Below are 27741 nucleotides of genomic sequence, written 5' to 3' on the forward strand. Positions count from 1 at the left end.
CCCCACATGGCCAGGACACACCTGGAGGAATAACAGCTTGAGAACTTGGACAGGAACAGTTAGCTGCCTTTTCTCACAGAAGAATAAATGTGGACCAGTAAGGCATCGACTGCTACTAAAGCCCTGGTCATGAGGAGAATCACGGACAAATCACGACTCCCTCCTGCCACTTTCTTTTCCAAGAGGAAAGGATGCTATAATCAACTGCTAGCTCTCCCCACCTGCAATGACAGTACCTCACATCACCAGCTCAGCTGTGCTGACAGACTGGGAAGTGCCCCTCCAAATTGTGACTGCTCTCCAAAATACCTCTTTCCAGCTGTAACTGAAAGCAGCAGCGCTTGTAGTCCCCCACCTTCCAAGTCTGTGGTATTTCAGTATGTAAAGCACTCAAGACATCAGATCAGATCTTCTACCACTGAAGCACTGCAGGTGCCTAAGAAATTCAGCTCTGTTAGTTTAATCTAATGAAAGTCACTTAATTCTAGTAGTCAGCCCACTGGTTGAATAGTCCCTGTTGTCCACGATAAAAAGATGCCGTACTGATGTGAAACACATCTGAAAACCATTAACAACCATCTCCCCTGTAATCTTGTGATTCAAAAATGGCTACCTTTCATATTTAGAAACCAGAACAAATGAATCCTGAAGATAGCTTCTTTCCTGGCTTCTCTCTGGAATAATCTTTTTACACACAGATATATACAGATGTTGAGGAATGAAACACTACCAGACCTAATGACACACTAGGACTGCTGCAGTGGCATACCAGATACTACTCAGGGTATTTAAAACTGGCTTTTGGTATGCCAGAGTCTGCTTTAGCCAAGTAGAAACGTCTCCCTGGACATATGAATTAGACACCTCTGAAAAGAAATAGCTTCATATTTAATTGCAGAGTTGGCATGTGCTTTCACGTTTATAGCATATGGAATAAAATTGCAGAGACAGGATCAGCAAGTATTAAACAGTACAGATGGTTTTCAGCAGGAATTAGACAAGGATTTAAAGCAAAAAGCATCATGGGCTACACAGAGTGCTTTCTGTATTAGTACTATCTCCGTGCACACAGGACAATACTCATTACAAATACCTGAATGAATCATCTAATGGTGGAACACAGGACACTCAAGCACTAGGCTGGGGTCCTGTGCTCATAGAAACACTGCTGAGGATTCAGCTTATCTCTCAGAAGCACAGAGCTTCTAAAACTCCATATTTCTATAATATCACTACACAATGGAAAAGAAAAGCTGGAAAAAGCTGAAGAGCTGAAATTGCAGCTGAAGAGTTTCAGATGCAGTGAAAGAATTCAATTTAGCTTAGGATGTTAATTTTTATTTAAAAGCTCAATCTATCACAGGCTGGACTTCATAACAGAGGCCACTGTTAGGGGCTAGAGCATGTGCAGGCTTTTGCTCCTGGTAGCACAAGTCCCAAAGATGTGCTAGTAGAAGCCGGTGTGGGTGAGATGGAAATGCTGAAACAGTGTCTGAGCCTCGCAGCTTCATCAATCTCAGTAATCCCTGGAAGAAGCAGGATGTCACACTTCCTGGGGAGCTGGAAACTCCCCAGAAGCCTTTCCCCTTTCCAGCCTTCTTTAACAGACTGCAAAGTTCTGTGTTATTGGATATGAATTAATAGTAGGTCTGTGCTATTAATTCATATCCAAATAGTTTTTCTTCTCCACATGGGAGGGAGAAGGAAAAGTTTTATGCAAATCTCATCCAGTGGTGCCTCTCACAGGCAACAAGCTGCAAGGATTCAGGACTGAGGTCACCCTAGAGAAGCTTCAGAGCTTGCTTTAGAAAGTAAAGGCTCTTGCTCTTCCTTAATTCCCTGACTTGAAAGCCTAAGTGTGAGGAGAACCACAATCTCCCTGCTTTCTCCCTGGAGACTCCTGTCCCACATAGAGCTGTACTGCTGGAACACTGAACTAAAGCTGTCAGTACAACGCACCCAGAAAAGGAGTACAGTACTTTGCCATCACATAACTGACTCTCACTAAACTACAATCAGAACAACTAAGATGGGAAACACAGTGTCTTTCTTCTGATCTCTGAAAATGATATGAAGATCATGTAGCTCTTGTCTATGTGTTTTCCTTCACCAAATTGGCTGTCAATATCCCCCATAAAATTTTATTTGCCAGACACAGTGAACACAAACTACTTAAGCTGTATCAATTCATTTGGCATCTATGGCTGCAGCAGCACCATGATGAATTTGTGTAATATTAATATTCACTACACCAAACAAGCATAAATCACTAACTTTCCAAAGGAAACACACAGAATCAAACAACTGCAGATAGAGAGCTCTGACAGCATTTCAATTCTGTGTGATTCTTGTAGCTGACATCCATCTGTACTGAACTATACACAGCAGATGCACTATTACCTTAAAGGAGCTACTATGTGTTTTGTTTTAAATCAACATGAATCTTCACTGGAAGAATAGTTAATGTACCAAGAACCTGAGTGCTTCAGAAAAACAAGACAAGTATGCAGCTTTCTGCACAGAGAGGAAACAAATGTACTACATTCAGAATAAACCTCTCTGCAAAGGAAACCAGGAGTGCTAAGATGCTATGGGGCTTTCAACTCGACTCCAAGCTCTTCCAGCGACACAGTGCTGTGGCATTTCTGCAATCTAGATGTAATCACCTCTATAGCAGTACTAGCAGTACAGGTAGGAGATGCAGAGTTATTAGCAAAGCTGAGACTGGAGCTAATCTGAGATGCTGGGGGAAGCATCAATGTTCTACTACAAAATAATCCTGTAACGGACAGGAGTGAGTCTCCAGTGATACCAGCAAGTGCTATTAAAAATTACCTGTTTTCTCAATGGCAATTCCTTTGTCTATCTCTTATTTTGGCCTTAAAAATTCCCCCTCTATAAAGAGGCTCCTACAATGAAGAAAAACACAATAAAGATGTGCAAAAATACCACACTGGGTGCAAGCTTGCTTTCCCCCCATCTGCCCTCTTTGAGGTTACCTGGGTCAGACAACTTGGCTCAGAATGTGAAAACTTTTGGCAAAGGGTAGTTCCAGATTTGTTTCAGTGTTAGATTGCTGTATGATGCCAGAGGAAAACTTCCCAGCAGTAGGAGTTACTGAAAGAAGGATTCAGTCTTGCTGCTGTCATTAAATTGAATTGCAAAGCAAAGCTCCCACTGACTTTAGTGGTCCAAGATCACAGTCTCAAACCAAGACAGGAAATTGTGAGCTGCAGAGAGGAGACTTCACATCAAGAATGTGATAGAGCCTCTCTGTGTGGCAAAAATAAAGGCACCAGGTCTTTTTCTGCAGCCTTGCTGACTTCAAGGGGATCACACATGTGCAAGCAGCTGAACAGCGTGGCTCAAAGTTGGGCAAAGGCTGTGAGAAAGGTAGTTTTCAATATAATAACAATAATAAGAAATGTGTTTGCTTTCCATGAATATTCCCAGTGAGCACACTGGCTGCCCAAACAGCACATTTTACATAACTCTTTTGGAATATTTACCCTAGGATTTTGGTTGGAATTAATTCCCTCACTTCTACTGGACGACTCTGCTTGGCTGGCACTAAAGACCAGGGGCAAAAGGAACTGCTGAAAAAGCAAGTACATTACCCTGCTGATCCTTTCTCCTCCAAATGTGCTTCAGTGTGCCTAGCAAACATGGGTGTGAGATGAACATAGCAAACCTTATGGGTCTGATTCTGCTCTCTCAACCCTATGTTGGTGTAAGTGGTAATATTCCATTAGCAAAGCTTCACTACAGTGATTTACATCAGTGTGACAGCAAGCACCTTTCAAAGGTAACTATAGTCGTTTCCTTTCTTGCTCAGAAGTTCGCAGCAAAGGGAACAGAACCTCCCCAGAGACAGCTAGGAGTAAATCTGACTTATTTCAGACCAACATCAACAATGGAAATTAACTCTTGTGTCATAAAGAGGAAGTTTCTTGCTTATTGTTAAACCGTGCATCGTCCCCTCCTTCACTGCCTCTCAGTGCAGGAGAAATGCTATGTGAATACAGCCTACCCAGTGGGACTACACCCCAGCCTCTTCTAAAGACCTTTCCAGCCTCCTTATGTTTTCAAATAGTAGCAATTTCCTTATGAACTGTCTGGATACTATTTAAGATCACATTTGGTCTTTCTTATTCCAGAAAAGCATAGATTTCCTCAGGAGAGGCAGAAGAACTTCGCGCACCATGTGGTCAGATCGTGAATACTGACTCAGTTTACACACTCTTAGCTGCTTTGCTTACCTCTTCTCTGCCTCACATTGTGTCATCAGTTCAGCCAGGTTATGAATTTGGAACTACTAAGGAAAAATCTCAACAAAGGTTTCTAAACCATGAGGAATAAACGCCAATATTTCAATGAGACTCCACTTAGTATTTAAAATGGGACTTTCCACTAAAAGCAGCATGGAGAGAAAACAAAGAAACAAGAAGGACCCTAATTACTAAATACGACTGATGCTTGTGAGAATGTCTTCAACACTCATAATTTATTTCACCAGCTCTTAGCTTTGTGAGAAAGGGTGGCACCTAGACTGTTAAAAGGATGGAGCCAAGTGCAGGAGCAGGCAGAGGTCAGAGCTATGGGCAGGTTGCTCAGGAGTGACAACGACCTCTGCAAGCCTGAACTCATGTCACCATCAGAGCTCAAACACCAAGTCTGGGACTATTCTGGAGCTGACCCTAGTCAGTGGAGAAAGACACCTCCAGAAAATAACTTATCCGACTGCAAATGTCCAAGGCAGACAGTTATAATCACCCACTCTTTTCAGATGACATGAACTGAGGTCTCGATGAAGAGCTTAGATTATACTACTGTCCTTTTGATGGTTAGAATTCTGTGAGCTGAATTCCTCCTGAACACTCTCTGTGCCTCAGCTCCCCTGTAGAGTGACCAGCATTTCTGCCCTCAACAGGGATGTTAAAAAGTTCAACATGCTAAAATCTGTGACATGCTCAGGAAAAACACATGCTTGTGAAGGAGGGTTGTGAAAGCACCTTATACAGACAGGAAAAGGGGCTGGGTCTGAAATCTGGCTCCAGACACAAAAGCAGCATTATCTCTATTTTCCAGCTGCTCTCAGTTACATCAGTGCCAACCCTGTCAAGACAACAGGATTGCAGGGATGGGAGAACCAGAGCTATGCACTTCCTGGCCAGGATGGTCCGCAACGAAGAAACAACACTGCTTGACTTCACAAGCCTCAGCTGTGCTTTCAGGACAGGCAGTTCAACTCCAGCCTTTGTTCACTCAAGGCTGAACTATTCATTTAGAATTCACTGAGCTACAATGAACAGGGAACCCAGTGACAACATTTTTATAGTGACTCTCTTTACAATCAGAGCTTGTAATTCCCAATACAACTCTTGCCTGTGTTGGATTAGTGCACTTAAATCTCCACCTGTGCTTTTAAGATAACCAGTATTTTCTGACAGAGACATTTTCTCTTACCCTGTTGGAATCAATTCTTGTCCTGGAGGTGTAGATGGGAGGAGGGATGTTGAAGGCTTGGGGGACAAGATATTCTTCAGCATCCATCATATCTTCCAGGTCTTCCTCATCGAGAAGGTTTTGGAAGAACTTGCTGTCATTTGGGCTTGGGAGCTTCATACGGTCATCTCCCTAAATAGGTTGTAGTGAGAGAGGAAAATGGTCAAAAGATGAAATTATTTCCTAAACAGGGAACTTCAGCCTTCTCATGCCCTGGCAGCCAGGCTGCAGGGACCACACATGGCACTTTGTTTGTTCTAAAGCTCCACAGCCACATCATTTGTTTTGATTTTTTTCTTATAGGGAATATGATGACAGAAAGGGAATAAGTGCATAAATCAAACCAAGCCATTTTTTTTTTTTGGCATTCTTGTGATCAAGCTTTTATTCTTTCTTCTCTCTTTTCCCCATAGAAGCTCAGTTTCTGACCCAAGTTCTGTCAAGGCCTGATGTGTTTTGTGAAATATCTCGGCTATCTGGGCTTAGATGGAGAGAGGGGAAATAACATGGAAACTGCTGTGTCTGGGCATTTGCTTTGTTTTTATTTGTATTTTTAGGGACTTAGAGGCTAAATTTCCCTCTCATCCATATGGAAAATTCTGCAGAATGTAACAGAGCTGAAAGCAATAAAAATCAAACCAGGGAACAACAGCAACAACAATATGTGTTTTTACTGAAATAGCATCTACAAGCTGGAGAGGCAAATCAGGGCTGCACTTTGCTTGGTGCTACAAAAGATCACAAAAAGCAGCCCATGCCCCAAACATGTAATAGCCCACAGAAATGATGCTGAAGTTAACTGCATGGCTAAAGAATGGCCTCCCACTTTGCAAGAATTATTATGCCACATGTAGAATCCAGCAGGGAATGATGGTTGTGCTAGGGGGTGCATACAGACCAGTTCAAAAGCTCAACATCAAGCTTGTCATTCTTGATTGCATCTGGGGGGAATGGGGAGTCATGAGTCAGAGATACCAGTACAATGGAGTTACCCTGGTTTCTCCTCAGGAAACACATGGCCTGTATCGTCTGCAGGGATCACTGGAGAAGTGTCATGGGATGAAATACCCACCAGAGTATACAACAGAGAAGGGAAGGGCAGCGGAGAGAAATGGATGGAACATGTATTTGGAATAGGGAAACATGTCCTAACTAAGCGGTTTAATCAGACTGATTTTTGCAGAATCGCTTGTATGAGCTGAATTTACAATTTAACACAGTGGGGAATACTGCAACAGAAATTCCACCTTCTGCACCACAAATCCTCTTGGCTACTATTTTACTTTTCAAATATATTTTACCTCACCCCAAGTTGAAGGTGAGCAGTGTACATTCACACTGGGCAATAATACATCATGAGTAGGTTAGCATGATGGGAAATGATACCAGTGCAATGAAACACCACACATTGAGAGTAGCACTAGACTCCTAAGCAACCAGGAGACATGAAATAACAGTGACTTTACTTCTGGAGGCTCTTCAGCTAGGAATTCTTATGTCAGTGTGGAGCTAAGGACCAGCTGGATGTATCTCTGCTCTGTAGTCCATGGTGTGGGGCAGATATAACATGATATATAGCATGAGAGTATCATTACTTGGATCAAACTATTTCCATGCTTTGGTGTCTGGTGTTTCATCATCACCTTGGGACCATCAAAGAACTTCACCAAAAAGATAGATTCATTTCCTGTGGCTGGAGTCTGAGTTGTAATCCACACAGACACAACTCTAGGCTTTTGCAGAATGTAGGAGTGAAAGGACAAAAATTTCCACGTGTGGCTGTACTCAGAGCATACACAGCTCCAGCCAGGTGCAGTCAGCAGATGTGGATGTACTGGTATTGCCACTTGTGAAGCACTACAGAGTCTATACAGGCTAAAGAGGACCAGAGGGAAGCTCCTCTCTAGCACGAGAGGTACTAATGTGACAATTCCCTGTCTTCTAAGAAACCTTTACATTTCAGGCTATGAAAAGAAACTTTCTTAGGATCTCAGCAGTGCAGGAAAGTGTCTCTTCAGGATAATCCCCTGAGAGTCAGCCTAAGCAATTACAGAACCAAGCAAGTCCTTGGTCTAAAGTAAGTCCACCTTGAACTTAAGAGATTCAAAGGCAACTCCCTAAACAGTCAGGTTTGGCTGACAGAAGTCTTGTTTCTTTTCCGTGATGTTGCAGAGTTGCTTACCTGAATGACTAGGTATCGCTGAGGGTCTCGAGCCATTCTAGAGAACTCAGCAGCCAGCTCCTTGAATTTTGGCCGACTGTCAGCATCAATCATCCAGCCTGGGGACAGAGGAAATGATAAAGAAAGCAGTTAATTGTCCAGGGAAGAAATCATTCAATTTTTAAAAACACACAGGTTTGAAATCCTTGATAGCTCTGGCCTAAAGAAAAGTTGCAATAAATAGCTCAAGACAATGGAAAGCTAGAACTCTATAATAGAAAACATCTGGTCTTGGCCAGAGAACACTAGGTTGTTCGACACTGCATGGATGTCTCCTTTGCTCTGAGCTCCTGTTCCTCCTTCCCAAAACAGAGACACTAACAATGCCTTCTGTGTTTATCTTGCTCGTTTGCTTGTCAGCTCTGTGTCTTCTTATGGATGTGTCTAACCTCTAATATAATGAATATCATCTCATCTGAGTCTAGTAAGTTTATTACAAAGTTACTACCGAATACTGGATTTTATTGACCTACTGTTACAAGATGACTTAAATTAAAAGAGCTGTTCAGCAGCTCTACAGGATGATTGACCTCGCCTCCACCTGTCAGGTAATTCTGCAACTCATGTCTGCATCACTAACACAGACTTCACACAAGGCATTAGATGCTATTTTAATTGAGTAAGGGTGATTCTTTTGTCCTTCACTCTAAGTGTAATGTAATGTTATTCATTAGGAACAACAATTTTCAAACCTTGCTAATGCTTTCTGCAAAACAAGGAAGTAATATAGGTAGTTACCACCAGCAACTAGTTAACCTCAGTGTCAGCTTTTTCTAATGGAAGATCCTATCAGCAGCTTCCCAAGAACATGCTCTTGTTTGCCAGAGAGGCTAAATGAAACAGGGTTTATCTCCTTCATGCTGTTTAACTGAAGAAGGAAACACAGGAAAAACAACCCTAGTATAGCTTATGAAGAATTTCATACAAACATTAGAGGACTAAGTATGTACACCTAGCTGTAACTTTCCATCTTCCACAATACCCCATCTACTAGGGCTTCCTATTGTTCACTGAGATCCACTTCATGCTCATTAGAAATCCTATCAGATGGAACATTTTTGCACTCAACCAACATAACCTCCCTGCACTAGTCAGACAATTACCATACCTGCATGCACGTACAACTATTTTCAGAAGATATATTATTTACCTCTTCTATTTTTTTCTTTCAGTGTTTTTGCATACAAAGCAAAAGGGAAAGGACTATATAAGATGGATGAGATGTCTCTATGCTAATCTCTCTTAAATTAAGCCAGAAACACCAGAGAGATGTTCCCAATTCTTTTTAAATTAGAAGCATAGCTTTGGAGGATACTGTCACTAGTGTGGGTATCTTGGAAATAAAAGTACAGACTCTTTTCCTTTTTTGCTAAAGTAAAAATATTCATAAATTATTATGCTGGACTAAGAATGGTAAAAAATATCCTCTCTGCAGCATTTCTTGTATTAATTTAATTTTACTTTTTATTATTACTACTGCGACCATCATTCTTGTTGCTAACAATAAAACACTCACGTTTTCTTTCCTCAATATTTGGAAGCAGCATTTCTCTTCATAACCTTCACTGGCTGGGTATCCATGTACCATAATTACATTTAATACTATCTTTTTTAACATCACAATCAATTGTCATGGAAATGACAATGGTTTACAATAACAATCATACCATTTTGACTTCACAGCAAGAATATGAGATACCATCTGACAGTAATAAGAAGCTAGCTCAACCCTTCATGGCTAAATTAATATCTTTTGCAATTGTGAAAAATGTGTATACAGTATTTGAATGGAATTTACAGTCTTGGGAACTTACATATCTTGGGAAATTTTTGTTTAGAAGCAGCCTGCCCTATTACTCAGCACTGTCAGAGACCAGAGATGCAGATGTTTTAAACCAGTGTCCCTCTTGCACAGAGCACAGGAATGTTAAAAGCAACAAGTACGTACATTTCACCATCACCATATAAACATCAATGGTGCAGATTGGAGGTTGGGGCAACCGCTCTCCCTTCTCCAAGAGGTCGGGGATCTCTCGAGTTGGGATTCCATCGTATGGCTTCCCACCAAAGGTCATAAGCTCCCAGATAGTGACTCCTAGAAGAAAAAAAGAGTGAGTGTTAATGTTTGAGGTCATACTACTCAGGTTCCTTTGCAATTTCTTACAGCACAGTATTCTGGCCCAGTTCTGGACTGCTATCTCTTCTTCATTAAGAGTGCCTGTAAAAATACTGAAGTTTGGTCTCCCACTTAAAAAAGCTCCAGAAAATGGTGAAACAGCACTTCATGTTAATCTTCAAAAGCAAATTCACTCATTTTTATTGGTGTAACAAGCAGCATGATAGATCTGAGGCACACGACGAAGGTCCAAGACAAATAAATGGTGATAAAGTAAATGGATGCAATAGCAAAAGAATGTATTGTGCTCTTTTATCATATCAAAAGGGAAAATGAAGGGCTGATGTACTCTATTATTTTTAGGGCAAAAAGTGCAGATGTTCTCTAACTTAGAGCATCAATTTCCCACAATGGTACAGCACTGAGTAACATTATGTCATTGTCTTTGCCTTGTAAGTCATCCAGAGCCACTTGTATTACTTTTTTCCTTAAATCACCTGGCGGATTTGAGTTATGATATTGCTGTGCTACAAAGCCAGGTTTCTCTTTTTGAATAGCCACAGGATTTGTTTTGCCGTCAGAGCTGGAAATAAAGATAATATATCGTAAGTAACAGAATCTGTCCCCAAACGAAATCTTAACTATTGAAAATACTGCTCTCAGATCAGTTTCTTTAACTTCTATTTTTATTGCAAAGGTCATTTTAAACACACCTCCAGATCAGTAACTGTATTTTGCCAGCTGTCATGCTAATGTGAAAGGTGATGGGCAAAATTACCATATATATAAACCATATATTTATTTCACCCTCATTCACCTCTTTGTTGATATTCATAGAATCATAGAATCATTTAGGTTGGTAAAGAACCTTGAGAGCATTGAGTCCAACCATTAACTCAGCACTGCCAAATCCACTACTAAACCATGTCCTCAAGCGCCACATCTACGTATCTTTTAAATACCTCCAGGGATGAGGACTCAGCCACTTCCCTGGGCAAAAGTGCTGTGCCTGCACACCAGTATAACATAACAAAGATATTCAGTAACTATAACTTGTTTTGGTTTTCTCCTTTCTGATTATAGATATTCTGGGCTTCTCACATTTCAAATGAATTTCATAAAGGGAAGGGTATTTTTTTCCTAAGTGATATAGGGGATATAGAATTTGAGGAGAAAGAGCAGCTTTATATGATTGATTTAATTCTCATCCATTTTTCTCAGCTGAATAGAAGGCAGCTAACCAGTCACAGCAAACAGTGTCTTTTGCTGCTACCCACAGGTAAAAGTGAGTAATGAATAGAATTGTACACCTTGTTTCAAAATTATATGGCAACAGGAAATGCAAATAGGAGTCCACAGCCCTAGGTACTGCTGAGAAATTCTACTTATAAAGGTATACATGAGTTATTAGTAATATCTACACTGGATAAACAGGCAGACAGCCCAGCAGATGTGGCACAATAGCTTGGCTGGATAACAATTACCAATGTTAAATGAACATCTCCTTTCTCAAATGTGATCTGATTTTTAGGGCGTATGGACTCCACATGAGCTGACTAATTCCCAGGTTATCTGTGAAATTGAATGGATGCTTGTTATAGTTAGCTTGGAATCTCCTTCTTTTCTCTCTCTTGCTGTGTTTGCTCTGTATTATGACAAATTCTCTTTTATCTGACTGTAGGTACAGAAAGTCTCATAAGCCTGAATATGGTTTTTTGACATTCATGGCTTTTAGAGTTAAGATTTTCAAAGGACTGCTGAAAATTATGACCTGCAGCTGTATTTTTATGAATCTGTGGCTGAGCTGAAAGAGGCCTTCTTTTGTCATAATAATCAGCCAAACTGCTACCAGGCCAGACCTTATGGCAGTCATCCCAGCAGGGACATCGTATTTTAGTAAGCAGAGAAGTAATGCAGGAGACAACTATTGCTGTTTAGAGTTACACATTAAAAACCAGACCAAACCCAAGCACACTGGAATTAACTCCCCTAGGAAAAGAGAATATCTTTAACACAGTCACACAACTTGGTATAATGCTTTAAAAGAGACAGGTTTTTTAATCACATGAAGATTTACCATAGCTCCAAACATCACTCTGATGGGTAAACTTCCTGTAGTGTATGCACTCCAGAGCCATCCATTTAATTGGCATCTATGGAAAGACAAGAGAAATGTAATCTTAAGAATACAATATTAAAACAATACAGCGAGATCCTGTATGCAGACATCAGCTTCCTCCCTGCTTCCTTTTTCAACTGCAAGCTGAAAGAAAAGCAGCATTACCCAGCAGAGGAAATGGTTGTTCCTGCCCTCTAGAATGGGGCTTTGCCTCATAAAACATACAGAGAGGAGAAATACAAATCAGTTATCCACAGAACTTCTTCTACCACCCAAAATTTACTGATTCAGACATAGCGGAACAACTCACACTTTCATCATACCTGTGTAAAGATGGGACCAACACAAAAATTACATCTAATTCCCCTAAATCTGAAGAGCAGTAGAGAAAGTGGAACGCAGAAGCTCTTTTGCCTCAGCAGTTTGCAAACCCAGACACTGTTATCTCAATTGCTCTCTAATGAAACTAGTTAATAACACAGTGTTCATAATACTTCGCAGTCCACGCAATCATCATCAGGGTAAACAGGCAATAGGGAGAATTTACACTGCTTCATTTCTAACTCCTAATATTCGTTAGGAACTCAGCCCTCCCAGTTCTCCATGTCATTACTGCAGTGAGTGAAGTTGCTTGTGTAAGAAGTCCCAAGTTAGCCTCTGGCTGTGAATCACCCTTGGGAGGAGCTCATCTCTTCTGACAGAGAAGTGTGTGCAGGCAAACACAAAGCTAGGTTTGGCATACGGGTCTGCCCTTTTGAGTTTGTGTTAAAATGAGATTCATGGTGTTTCCTATTCCTGAGCTGTGCCTGTGAGGAACAGTCTTGCAGTCCATTAATTTCTAATGGACAGAAACTTGACAGATTTTTACCTGGCATGGACTTGTATGGGTTGCCTCTAATTTGGAACTATGGAAAATGTACTGTAATAAACCAAAGAGATACGTAAGTGCACACATAATCTGAACAGATGGTGGGTGTAAAAGCAGAGGATGTGTCTTCATTCAAACCTTTATGAAAATACCTTCCATGAAGTTGACTAATGAACATAACCTATACAGTTCTGGCAAAAATAGCACTCTTTAATAAAGTTTGGCTTAGCATTTGCAAAGACAGTTCATCCTCCTCCACTAAACTCTGCAGAAGTATATCGCTTTGATTCCCATTAAATTCAACTGGGTCGTTCCAAATGTGAACAACTGCTGAAGAAGCAAAACTGTATCGTTCAGCACGGAATAACTCAGATTGGAAGTGATCTTAGGAGGTCTTTGGTCCAACCTCAGTCTTACAACAGGTTCAACTACGAGATCAGATGGTAAAGTTACTCAGGGTTTTAGCCAGTCTGCACTTGAAAACCTCCAAGGATGGAAACTACCACCTCTATGGGAAACCTGATCAACCACCTTATTATCCCACAGTGAAAAAGCTTTTCCTTTTATCCAATCGGAATCGGCCTTAGCATGTTCTCAATACAACTTGAAGATGCAAACGTTGTCTGGATTTTGCAGGATGCTTCTCTGAACTGGCAAGTGATACATCTGACATGTAGATCCTGCTCCAGAACTCCCAGCATAGTGATTGGCCTCACAAGTCCAAGACACCACCTAACAGCTGGTTTGCAAGGACCTTACTGGGGAAGAAATGGGAAACAGCAGTGACTCTTTTCAAGCTCTTCACCTCCTAGACTGAAATGTCAAGGTAATCCATGCAACAACATGCCCCATCCAGGGCAGCAGCCACACAAAGCAGCCCATCCAGGAGGAAAGTACACACTGGCAGCAGCTGTTTGTCCTAGCCAAGGGCAGAAGTCAGCACAGAAAAACACAGACAGCAAGCAGCCATAAAGCAAACTGAACATGTAGGAAAGGAATGACAGGAGAGGCAGAATCCCTTGGGATTTTATGACAGGTTGAAATGGGGAATTTCAAGGCATTAAGGGAGCTGCCAGCAGCAGTATGAACTTACAGCCTTTACTTACAGCCTTCAGAATTCTATAATGCATTAAACTGAAGGCATCAGAAATGAGGTGAGGCACTATATGGATGTTGTGCAGTGTGCTCAAAAGCAATATGGGAAAATGCCTGGTTTCAAAATTATCCTCCAGCTAGCTTTTTAGCGGCCTGGCATTCAGCTTGGTATTGGAGACCTGGATGAAAGGAATAGCATACATAGGCTTTTCCAATGTGATAGAAGAGGTTACTCTTTGCTGAGCATAGGTAAACTCTCATATGCTACAAATACAGGCACATTATGTGGCCTTAGTTTTTGTTTTCTGGAAATCTAGTTCCCTGGGAAAATGGGACTACAAGTTACTGAAGTCCATACTGACCAGAGAAAGGGGCTTGGCAGGAATGCCCTAGAACATCCGTCACTCATTGAACTGACTTCAGAAATCTTCAAAGCAAGACTGAAAATAAAGCATACGAACAAAACCTAATTCTGAGTGCTAAAACTGTTCAGACAATTATATTTTGGCACCTGGAGAAGCTCACTGAGCAAAGAAAGAGCAGCTTTTACATGTGCTGTCACAACACAGTTGTTCTAGCACACTGGGCTTTGCTAAGTCACTGGCAGACTTTCTTACACAGATAATAGTTCCATAGGTATACACTGCCCTGAAGAGTAACTTCAGAAGGTTTGTCACAGTGTGATATATTTACTTCCAGACATGTTCAGTACTCACCTTCCCTCCATCAGCATTGTACTCCTTTTCATCCCCTTCCAAAAGCCTGGCCAAGCCGAAGTCAGTGATCTTCACATGGTTTGGTGATTTCACCAAGACATTACGAGCTGCCAAGTCGCGATGGACAAGTCTCCTCTCTTCCAGGTACATCATTCCCTGAGGGACAAAGAACAGTGAAATAATCTTAATGAGGCTTACATGATTTTTTAGAACTCCTTTTCACTGGTGACATGTAAAATGTCTGATTCCCTTACTAGTATTCACAATAAGATAATGGCCTAGAGGACAGAAGTTCAATGCTGCCCTTGCTCTGAGCAGGAGATGGGATTAGAAGCATTTAGGTTCCTTCCAGTGTGAACGACTCTGTAAGATTCTATAGTAATTGCCAAAGGGAAAAAAGCAACAAAACCCCATGTAGATATCTCTGCTTTGCACCAGCAAGTTTAAAATCTGGAAATGTGAGACAAAAAAGAGAAATATGACTACCTTTATTTTCCAGACAGGAAATCTTAAGACTCAGTTTAGGCAGAGCTCCACAGAAATTAGGCCAGACTGAGAAACAATCCCAGCTCTTCCACATTCCAGGCAAGTGTCTACAATTCAAGATGAGTTTTCTTATCCATCTCCAAATGTTTTTAAGTTGGACAGGGATTTTCACTACCCTCAGTAGATTAGAAGGAAAACACTTCTTTATTCCAAGTTCTGCAACTCAATAGCCTTTTCACTCCTTTAAAGTTTTGCATGTAGTGCTATAATAAGACACTAGATTGATGGCCATTTTTTTTCATGAGCATATATATTCTGTTAGAAGTACTTCTGTTAACAAGCCCATCCAGCTGCCTTTAAAGATAAGGTAACATACTCAAACTGCTTGGGCTTAACCTTATTCTTCTTACCCTGATGAGAGCCTAACCATCAGTATGGAAGTTTACATGATGCCTTGTGACACTGAGATGAACACCAAAGCTTGCACTTATTAATTATATGACATACAAATGATAGGCAGGCAGGGTTACAAGCCTGTAATTTCATTAAAAGGCATTCATGACATTAACCATCATTGTAAGAACCTACAGATGAAATTACACACTTGATAATTACCCTTAAGGCATCTGCTAATGTGTTACTTCTGTATATTATAGACGGTAACTTTTTTAAAGTCATTGCTGAATACTGAAGAAATCATATTATCCCATAACACAGACGATAATTCGGGGAGTCACAGAGAGTGATTAAATAACCAGATTACTCAGTCTCATGGGCTGGATTTTATCCCCTTTCACAGCGTAAGAAGCTCACATGTACCTACGCCCATACATACCAGGACAGTGCATATGGGTAGAGCCACCACTCATAGTCACTGTGATGGAAGGTAGCCCTTTCTTGATAGAAAGTGAATGTCTTTACAAAAAGCATCAAGGGGAGCTCTGAACCACTATGGCTTTTAGGTGAAAAAAATCAGTGCAAAAACTGCCAAAAGGCTTGAAAATCTCTGGGAGAACATTTGGCATAAGCACTAGTTCACTGTTAATGCGGTAGGCTTTGCTGCAGCCAACATGAAGGTGGTTTGAAAGGGGACAGAGGGACTCTATGGCATAAAGCAAGTGGAATTCTTTGTTAAAAACACTGCTAATTGAAGCAAACACACCCTCCTGCCAACTGTAAATCAACACTTGTAGCTGTAGAACATCAGAACTGTTAAGTCTTTGAAAGCATTTTACATTTTGCATCAAATTAAAACCTGTAGAAAAACAGCGAATAACTCTCATAGCTCAAACAATCGTGAGTCAAACAACAAACGCACCGTGAAATCAGAAGCACCATGACTTAGCACAACAAGTGCCATCTGAAGAAATCCAACCAGAAAAAGACAACACAGTCAATAGCAATGACACCATGTAATGGATGAAAAACAACCACAACAATCACCCTGTAAAATTCAGACACATTAGGAATTCATATAAATCCTGTTTCACATCTCTAACACTGAACCATAATCAGAAAGGTCTTCAAGGCAGTGTTAACATTGCTCTGAGAAATAGGTGGGCTACAGCAATCTCCCAGTCTCATGTCCCCCTCCCTTTCACCTTGGGGTCTTGCAGCGAGTCTACCGAGGTATTTGCAGGTAGGTGCCAAAGAACCTGTCTGGACATGCCTCAGAAAGCTGCTGAGAGAGCACCATGTCCACGCTGTGTTGAGCTGAACAGTGTGCTCAGGCATACAGGCTTTGTGAAGCAGCCTTGGCCCACGATCATACATCCAGATTTACTGATCTTCAAGTGATTCTAATCTTAAGGGTGGCTTCAGGGTGTCCTTTAAATATACCACACAGTCATTTCTCACACATTTAAAATGATACCGGGTCTTCGCATTTTCTGAAAGTGCTGGCCTTGAAGTCAAGCCTGCAGTCATGTGCAAACAGACAGGCACCCTTGTGCTCCCCTCAAACACTTCTCTCCTGCAGCTGACAAACTCTTCTTCCACCTTCCATTGCATTAAGCACCTCTCTTCAGTCTTGCATCTTTCACTGCAGAAGAGCTGCTCCCCAAACAAAAGGTGTCAAGGTGCGTCTGACACTTCCTTTCTACTTAGCTTAGGAAATAATCCCAAATTTTTAGAATGAAAAGAAAAACATCATAGATTTAACTTCCAATATCCTTGGTCAAAATTCTCAATACATCAGAATAAGGGAGGAGGAAAGAAAGGTCCAATCTGTAAATAGGTCTTTGTGGGCAGAATCTGATGAGGACACAAGAAACCAGAGGGTTTGATGGGGGAATTTTGTTAGTATCAGAATACATTAGGCCTAAATAAAATTGTTGGTTTTAATAGATTAATTTCCACCTATCAGCTCAAAAATGATACTAAGATATTACAGGATTTTTTTGGGCAGAAATGAAGAAATAGAATTTCTGTCTCATTAAAATCAAAACAGATGACCTGTACCAAGGCTTTAGCCTCCTGTCTTTAGCTAATGATAGCAGGAATGGATGGCAATGGGTCCAGAAACATCCTGCATTGAAAAGAGTTAAACAATCAAACCCTTAATCATGCCTCTTTGGTCTTATTTACCTTCTCTACGTATTTAATTTCCAAGTATTTTTTTAAGTATGTAGGCTAACACTGCAGGATGCTTTGCTGTTTATTCCACTCATTCATTTCCATTCATTTACATTTTGTGTTATTATTTAATATCATCTTAATAAGATTAAATTTTATTCAACCTAACGTCATATTCTTATGAACTAGAAAGAGTAATCACCAACCTGAATGCTGCTCCTAACTAATACCACAGTTGATTTTCTTTTCCATCCAGAAAGGGTAGAAATAGCTGTCTGTGTACTTACAGTTTACTTCACCTCTGTCAAACAAGATTCTTGGGGCTTTTTCCCCCCTGCTTTATCTGCAAAGCTAGAAACAACCTGCGCAGGGTTTACAGCTACAAAACCCTCTGCAGGACCATGATGTGCAGAAATGTAAATCCTCTTTGCAATATCCAGTGTAAACACGTTCCATTTTCCTGACACCGTATCAAGTTTTAAAGGTGGATGGTGGAAGTATAAGAGAAAAGGCTTATATATGTATAAATTTTCAATAAATGAGATAATACAAACAGAATGAAACCAGTCTAAAAACGCGAATCCTACACTAGTCACTGCAGCAGTACTGTCTAAACATATCCTATGCTAAGAATCATCATTTGAAGGCATTTTTGAACCTGGCAGGAAAAGTGCTCTATGTTCATCTCCAATCTTTTTACATGACACAGAAGAATGATAACAAAAGAAACCCCTCTCTGCATTACACAGCTGGTGCCATCAGCACCCAACAGGCCCACAATCAAATACCGACAGGGCAATTCATGAGAGTTACAAGACAAAACTACAAGTGACCCTGGACTGTGACAATGGAAAAAGATCTGTTTGTAAAAATCAAACTTGAAAGCCCAATCCAAAAGACACTATGCTGTGCCATTTGTGGTGTGATCTGTGAGGCTTGAGAAATGAAATGGCCCTCAGGAATTCTCCAAGTTACAGCTATGCAGATGTCATATAATTATCAGAGTATAAAATGGCCAGACAGTAAGGAACTCCATACTTTAGTATATGTATTAGAACATCCACAACAGGGTGAGACTTTTATGCTGAAACCACCAAGAGGAAAAAGTTCAACATTAAGCCATTAATGACCGGTTGTCCCATTATCTCTGAGCCCAGATTCATCTCACAGGAATACAAGAATCAGGCATGACCTACCTGTCACTGACACTTCCTCATCATAGTCACGACAGAGGTCTCCTCACAGAGAATGTCATTAGAAATGCAGTTACTGCTAGGACCCCTTAGCATAACATCATTTAGAATGAGTGCCTAATACTATTAAGAAGTCAAACAGCCACTGCAAACAGCAAGAACACAGATCAGTTGAGGAAATGCCTTTGGAACTTCAGAATGAATAAGGAATACCATTTTATCTTTCACAACTGCGCCTCTTATCCCCACCAAGTACCAGGGTCACTGTACCTGTGCTATATGGAGCTTTACTTAGATGTACATAGCAGTAAAACTGCCTGTAGCCTGGATCCTTTCTACCCGCGTGATATGTAACTGTGACCATGCAAATTCTCCTTTCAGAAGTAGACACAGATGCCCTTGCCAGGCTTCAACTAGTGTTAAAGGTCTTTTATTCTTGCCTACACAAATACTAACCTGACCTGCCCACATGTTTATACATTTCACACAATGCTTGCAACAGCACCAAGGAACCTAAGAGCAATGCTGAGTGTAGAATAATAAGCCAAGATGTCTTTTTCCAAAGAGAGGAGGTGGACAGGAAAGATGTAAATGGCCACAAGGAGCTTAACACCAGGAAAAATTTCCTGCCTGTCACTTTTCAGCCTTGATAGTTTTCTGTGTAATAGCCAGGGTGAAAAAAAACAGCAGTTCCACTTAGCTGAGGTAAACCCTGCTCTCAACCCATCAGTTTACTCTCAGAGCTGGCTTAAAAATAACAGAGAACAAAAACTACCCTGTTGAATAGACTCAGTTAGTCATTAAGAGCTATAAAAGAACAAAGTCCTTCCAAATTTTATTATGCAGTGTTTGTGAAGTCTCTGGGACTGTGGACAGACAGATTTGGTATGGTCAGTTCAGGCACGGTCAGCTAGGCTCATGCCTCATCATGAGACAACGTGTGCTGGCAACAAGCTGAAGTGTGACAGCAGAAAGGAGATTTTGTGCCAAAAAATCCATGGGAGAAGACAGTGAGATGGGACAACTTTCTGATCCTCCCAAGCACTGAATTGCAGCAGAAAGTATCAGATTAGGTTACAGTATCACAGTATCACAGTATGGGTTCATAAAGTATTAGGACTTCCAGAGCTGCAGACATCTAAAAGTGGGCTGGCGGTAGAAATAAAAAACCAGATTTTTTAGAAAAGCAAAATGAGCTTTTCTGGAAAGTTGTAGGTTTGTCCCCTGAGATCTCCTGCCTTAAAGACATGGCCATAATTCGCTGTTTTCTTACTTTAGTAGCAGTGATATTTTCTGCTGCTGTCATTTGTCTCCCAGTTCCCTGAGGGCAGTTTCTGAGCACAGCCTCCATTTGTACAGCTCAGAGTGTAAGAGTTGCATTCACTTTACTGGACTTTTCAGAGTCCCACCTCCCCACTGAGGATGCTTCTGTGTTTGTTTCATAGATGGTAGCTGTCATTCAGGAATGCCCAACTCCTGGAATTACATGAGCCTTGTCTGAAAGCTCTTTCCATTAGGTGCCTGTGCCTTATTCCCAGGAAAAAAAGGTATTTATTACTCAGGACAGAATTTAAGCAGGTATGCAGGTCATTACATCTAAAGTCCCTTTGGGATAATTACCAGAGGTGAACTGAAGTGTGTTGAGTCTCTAACTTAAGTATATACATATGTTTTTGCACGATGCAAGACATCATTTTGCCAAGGCAATTCATGTGAAAGAGAAAGCACAAAAACCTTCACCTGCCCCAGCAGAGAGCAGATAATCCTCTTTTTTTTCAGTATAACTTTTTGCTGTATTCTATAATAAACATTATCTCCCTAAACAGAGGGAATGGTGATGTTATCCCATGCAGAAATGAAGAGCAGCCTGGCTTCCACCCACCCAAGCCAGCACACATAGCAGACTCATCAAACGGGTATGAGAAGGAAGAAAATTTCAAGTCCAACTCAAATCTCACAGACATTAATCTCCAGCCTTGGAGACTGCCCTCTTTTCATCCTAATAACTTGGGGCTAGCTTAGTAACAGGAATCACTACAGAAAGCCTCAAATGATCAGCTTTTCCCCCACTTACCCCATAGAAAAAGCGTAATTTTAGCTGGGGCTAAATATGCTTTCAAGGAAAATGCAGTGCCCTTTGTTGTCAGGAGCAACCAGCATCATCTAAGTAGCTGTTACTCCAGAGATAGCTGTAGGAGGGAAAAACTGACACTGCTCTGAAATACACTGACTCAGCTGCAGAGGTGTGATTTGTTATGTAGGTCTGCTCCGGAGGTGGGACTGGAGGTCATCTGCACAGCTGAGGGAAAGTGAAGGATGCTAACAGTGCAAAGCTGCCAGACTGAGCTGGGGACTCACACCTTGTGCTGTGCACCACGTGAGCTGCCAAGGCTGTCTGAAAATGTGCAGAGCTCTGCCAGCTCCAGTAAAGCTGGCAAGGGAGGCTCATTTCTGCATCCAGGACTGTAGTATAACCCCAGACATTTAGGAGTTAATTTCCCATTTATATGGGGTAAGTTAATACCTCTCTCTTTGGTAAAGGGTAGACAAGGGAAAGCTTATGTGATAGCAATATATTTCTTCTTGACTAAGCACGTTCTCACTTGTGCTCCCCCACTCCAAAACCTGATTTACAGCATTGCTGAGCTATGGCCCAAGACATAAAATTAAAAAGATGCTATGGCCTAACAGGTCAACACAAAGTCAGAAAGCAAAAGGGAAGGGAAAAAGCCTATGAAGAGGTAAAGTTTGGATGAGAAAATGCAGGTTACTCCAAAGTGACAAAGTGGTTCATAAAGGGGGAAGGAGTAGAAAGACATGAGAGGAGAAGCAAGTTCATAAGCTTATGACATTTCAAGACTTGACTGCACTGAGCAGACATTTTGATGGGCCCAGACCCACTGTAATCCTAAATTAAAATCTTGTAACCTCTACAAAGCACAGAACTCTCTGGTTCAAGATTCTGAGGTTGTGGTGTCCTTAGAATGAAGCTCTCTATCCTGGGTGGGTGTTGAAGTTCCTCGGGCATCACCAGAAGGAGAGTTTGTTCCACCGTCATCATCAAAGATGTCCTTTGTCTGAAATCCTGGGAAGAATATGACTTGTCTACCTGGCTCCCTCAAATTATGCAGATATCTAGATTAGGTTGTGCTGAACATAAAGAGTTTGTGAAGCACTGCATGTTCTTCTGATGATAGATGATGATAGATACATACACATATTAAGTAGCATAAGCAATGAGATGCAAACCAGATATTTCAATACTGCCCATACTGTATGTGCCTCCAAGTTCTGGTCCCACATGCAGTCACATCTGTGCAGCTGCTACATGGGCTGTTTAGGACAGGAGAAAAATTCCGTTTATTCCTATCCACGACATTCTTGAGGGACCTGAGGAGTTGTATCTGATCTCCATTTTGCAACTAACTCAAGACTATTGCCACAGTGCTTCCTGAAGACAGTGCTTCTGGTGCAAGACAAGACTTCCTGGGTGCAAGTGCTCTCCTATGTCATATTTAGCGCCTTTAATGGGCAAACTGGCTTATATTGGTTGTGTTACCACTTCAGTTAGGCCAAGTCTCCCAGCCTCCCGGGCTGTGTGGACACAGGCTACATTAATCTCCTGCAGTACCTTCTCCCTACTCCCAAAAGTGCTCAAAAGGACAAGGACATTCTCCTATAACCTCTGAAGAAAATCACAGCTCAGCTTACAGTACTCTGCCCAAAGAGGTGAGAGACATCATAAACATATCACCAGTAAGACCACTGTAACCTGAGTAGATAGAGCTTTGCAGCTCCTCTCATACTTTCACTAGGCCAACACAGATGCTATGCACAAATATATATTGCAGCAGAAACACACCAAGAGACTTTCTGATCCTCTGATTACTGCACAGGACCAAGAGCTGTAATAGGATAAACTTTATTAAAGTCAGGGACTTGTGGTTAAAGAGTCACCCCCAACACTCTCATAAAGTACTTAGCATCTGATGCCTCCCTGCTAGTTCTGCAGTATCTGCCTCTCACAAGGATTTTTGAAGGTCAGTGAGCAAAGCAGTCAGGTGTTTTCAAGAGACTGTCCTTTGGGTGCATTGCCCCACATAGGAAGAGAAAAAAGCAAGGCAGAAATGTACTGATGGTGCCTGTATTAGAAAAAGACTGAGCAGACTCTGATTTCTGTTCCACTGCAGGGACACGTTCCCAAGATATACCACAGGGCCTGGGCTCTGCAAGTCAGAATTTAACTCTTGCTGTGGCCACTAATGCTGACACAACTTACCTTCATCCAGGAAGCACAGAAGTACTTGGCACTGTTTTGGCTGCAACTGCAGCTATGTGTTGTCAACACCTTTTTCTGTAAAAGAAGCCTTTAAATAAGAACCAACTACCTAAATAACAAACTTATTACTGCAAAACTCTCCTTGCTGGGCAATAAACACTCACTGCAAAGTAAGTACAGTTAAAACGCTGGCAGGAACACAGCCCTTATGACAAAGACTGCAAATTACTGTTTCAAAAGCAAATCCTAGTAACCTGCGCTACACATGCCAGCAGAAGGAATTGGAAATCCCTCTGATTTGGGGAGTGCTCAGAGACTTCAGGTTTCAGCTCCCAGTGGATCACATACTCCTGGAAAGTGTTTGATGCTTTTCAAAGTGGCAACCAAAGAGAGAGGTATCGGTGCATTAACAATTTGAAAGTGCTTTTTGAATGCTGTTCTTTTCTCTTAGATTGCTCCATCTCCTTCCTCTGAAGAGGCTGACAGGCTAAATGTGTCCTATAAAGGAGCTCCCAGTGCAACTTTAACAGTGAAGCTGTGACCAGTGCTTTCTTACTTTCTGTAGTTATAAACTGCTCATGAAGGAGATAACTCAGCTTTTGTGAAACAAAGCCTTTAGAGAAGCCTCTGCTCGGAGGGCCAGCAGCATACTAAAGAAGACGCTGCCTTTCCTCCACCCCAGCCCCTGACCTCTTGCCAATACAATTACAATTGGGAGAGTATATTGTGCAGTACATTCCCTCTCTCCAAGAAAGTGTATTTAAAATGGATTACTTCTGCTCCTTAGGCAGGCGATCAATAAAGATGTGGACTGCAATAAGTACAGAGGTGTCTGTGGGCTGCAGCACTTATCCTCTGTGTCTCTTCAGAAATTAATTAAAAATCAATGAAGTGTGCAGCCTATTAATAAGGAACCTCCAGATTAACAGATACAAGCTCAGCCTTGCCTCAGGTTCAGAACAAATGCAGCCCCAGTGCAAACACATTAGACATTCTCCAGCACTTCAAACACCACCACAAGAACTCTGACCTTTCATGGCTATGCCCTGCATCTGGCTGAACTGCAATATTCTCAACTTCATGCACCCTTAATAAATTCTATGCTATTTGTTTCAAGTTGGTTAAATGGAATGACTTGAGGTAAGCATTTATAGGCTTCATAGTTACTGGGCTGGCTTTCTAGAAAATGGTCTTATGCCAAAGCAAAATCACCACCATGAAGATGGAACGCAGCAAACATCTGACAGAGGGATCAGTGCACTTCGTAACTCGTGGAGGTCACTCTTGGGATTTAACAGTAACTGACAAGTTCACTTATCTGGGTTCTTCAACAACAACCTGAAGACTGAACCTTGCAACCTGATGAATGCTTTCTGTGAAAGATGGAATTTGCCTGGGTTTAAAAGCAGCTGTGCAGGGTCTGGAGAAAGGCATTTTTCTTGCTGGTTTCTGTTGGTCAGGACCCTCATCCCTACTACCCTTCCACAGCCTAGTTGTGTTAACATGCAGTGCACAGAATACAGAGCAGCTTTTAATACACCTAGAGCTGCCAGCCCAGGTGAGGGCTCCTTCTGAGTAAAGAACAGAACATAGCCATAGAAAGAGCTTTTCCCTGCCTTCCAGGAGATGTTATTCTAACAAAAACCCCCACTATATATTAATAAACATAGCAATATCATAATAAATAAAATATGTAATAAAACAAGCTGTGCTTTAGAAGGAGAAAGGTAAAATGACCTGCTCAAGATCACTGTGCTGGGACAGCAGCAGGAGCTGCTCTGAGGTCTCAGGAATTCCTAGTTCAATGCAACACTTACCTAAGTTACAAATGCACCCTTTCTAGACACTTTTCTTGAAAAATAAGTACTGACCCTGTAGCAGATAATAGTTTTCCACTGGAAGTGCACTGATAAACTGACATGTCACTGGATGCAAGGTTTTCCCAGTGTTCACCTTATGTTGCATATTACGATAATAAAACCTGTGACAAACCAGGTCCTTACTGTATTCTGTGTACTTGGCTGGTTTAGATAAGCCAGTAGTTTTGGACAGCTGAGTTTTTTATTCTCCCTTTCTCTTGGTGGGCAGTGCCACCAAGCATAAAGGAGACACGGTAGTGGCTGAATACTACCTTGTGCATCCAGATGAAAGTCCTACAAGAAGAGCACGCAGCAGCTCTCTGCTTTGCAAAAGCCAAAGAAGTACACAGTTCCACTGATCCCCCTGAAATGCTTGAGACACAAAGTTTTTGACCTCAAGACACATGTTCCAGAGGGCCCTTTTGGTCCAATTGAAAGTTTTCAGCATTATGTGTGTTCACATTAAATTACACATGGATGGTTTTGTTTTCTCAGCAGACATCATGACTGGGGCTGAATTTCTGAGGTAGGTACCTTTACTTGAAAGATGCCCTTGAAGCACAACAGCTTCAGGCCTTTCAGTCTGACCACTTCAAATAAAATCCTTTCAGTGTAAATAGGAATACAACAGGACAACGGAAGCACTGCTCCTAGAAACCACTGCTTTCACAAGCTATTCCACTGCCAGTGGCCTTTGCAGGAGAAAAGTGGAACAAGGGCATATTTACACAGTCCTACTCCTATTTTCCTCTCACGTGAGCAGAGCAAGCAGTTGGCCTGTATGACAGCTTCTGCTTAGGACTGCAATATTATTCTACAAAAGAAAATGTTCCGAATTTGTTCTAAATGCTTTTGATACTCTGATTCAAGAGAGTTCTTAAATAAATTAAAGCTTTGAACCTCCAAACTCTGCTGCCACTAGGTTTCTGAGCACTTCTTACAAACCCACATCACAGGTAACCATAGCTACCTATTTCATACTTATTTCCCCCCCCCCCTTTTCTAATTGAGAAGCTTATGACAGCTGACAGAGCAGGAGAGGCCAGTCACATAAACAGAGTGTGCTAGCTGATAATGGCTGGAGAAACCTGCTAAATAATCCATTAACCTTATTCACTAAATCCAGATGAATGCCAGAGCAGGGTGGGTAGAAGGCAGAAATGTGGTTTCAAGAGACACATATTTCCCCCCAGCTAAAATGTCACATTATTATTAACAGTTGAGAGCATTGCTGTGTTGACAGTGAGAGCCCACAGGGTGTGAGTCAAACTGCCACTGTGCCCTACTAGTTAGGTGTATTCAGTCTGAATAGCCTTTGTGTGTGTGTGTGTGGGGGGGGGGGGGGGGGGGGGGGGGGTTTCATTATTAAATACAGCCTGTCACTTTTTTTGCTTCATGATGCTAAGGAGGATGTTTACAACACAGATAACTTATCCACGAATATATGAGAAAGGTCCATATGCTCCTTGAGTGTACAGAAACAACTAGTCACTTTGCACTGGTAACGGAAGGGACAGCTGAGCACTGCCCACTGCACTGGGGTGCATGATCTGTGCCCTTCCCTGTTCCTCTGTACTTTCAGCTCAGCTCCATCTAGACAGTAACACCGATTCCATGGAGATGTAACAGATGAATAGGATGTATAATAACCAAGATAACAAGATACAACTGAGAATTCCCATCTCTGGCAGTGTTCAAGGCTAGGCTGGACAGGGCTTGGAGCAAACTGGTCTACTGGAAGGTGTCCCTGCCCATGGCAGGGGCATTGGAACTAGATAAGTTATGAGGTTTCTTTCAACCCAAACCAGTCTGTGATTTGATTATTCTAGGTGGGGATAATGCATCCAAGGCCAAGTTTTGACAAGCCCTCACATTACTTTGTTACAGGTTACTCACACAAAATACAGCATAATTCTACCCTTAAAGTATATGGACTCAGATAATTATGGAGCACTGACTGTAGTAATATTTTGTGCTATACATTGGTCCATTTGTCCTGCAAAGTGGTCCTGCAGTTTTACCAAGGGATCACAATCCTACACAAAGAAGAAACTACTTCTGAAGTTGTAAGTGCTTAAAAGGAAACCTTCATTATGTCCTCAAAACAAAGCTGATTCTTCTTTTTGCCTAGAACCCAGAAACACCTGAATGTGATTTGGCTCAAGATTTCAAAAGCCAAATCAATTCTGAAGGTGAATCCAAGCGCTGGAGGTTTCAGTTCCCAAATCTGAGCAAGCTAGAACTGTTTTAATTGATCTCTGTACACTTTCCAGCTCCAGAAAAACAGTTACAGCTCTGTTTTTATTAAGCTGTCTTTGGAGCCATGGATGCCATGATTTATTGAAAAAGAAAGAAGGCTCATGACTGTGACATCTCAAGATTTGAGCATGTGGGTGGGTGAATACATAGGGAATGTTGCAAGCTGCTGAGCTGAAACAGGTGACCTGAGGAGAACAAAGAGGAATCAGGGCAGGTGTATTTCCACTGATACTAGCATTTCAAATGTCTTAAGACTCAGTTCCTGATTCACCAAACATAAAGGGAGTTTTTCCCTTAATTACAACCGAGGCAGGTTCAAGCCTTCGGTCAATGCTGCTACCACTGCACAGCACCCAGCTGGAGCATGCAAGGCATGCTGGAGAGGTTTTTAACCACTGACAAAGTAATTCACTGGAGGAGCAGAGGAAATCTAATACCCTTGGCTTCTCTA

General features: G+C 41.5%; 1 protein-coding gene across 1 annotated transcript in view; it reads right to left on the reverse strand.

The window, feature by feature from the left end:
- ERBB4 (erb-b2 receptor tyrosine kinase 4) overlaps positions 1-27741 on the reverse strand; it is a gene marked incomplete at both ends in the record, with an annotated part of 599510 nt that overhangs the window by 16010 nt on the left and 555759 nt on the right. The window contains 5 exons of the mRNA XM_080632110.1: positions 5467-5637; positions 7688-7785; positions 9675-9821; positions 11920-11995; positions 14641-14796. Of these exons, the coding sequence (XP_080488236.1) occupies positions 5467-5637; positions 7688-7785; positions 9675-9821; positions 11920-11995; positions 14641-14796 (648 nt within the window). The remainder of the gene's footprint in view (positions 1-5466; positions 5638-7687; positions 7786-9674; positions 9822-11919; positions 11996-14640; positions 14797-27741) is intronic.

This window comes from Psittacula echo, assembly GCF_963264785.1.
Source record: "Psittacula echo genome assembly, chromosome: 20".
NCBI lineage: Eukaryota > Metazoa > Chordata > Aves > Psittaciformes > Psittacidae > Psittacula > Psittacula echo.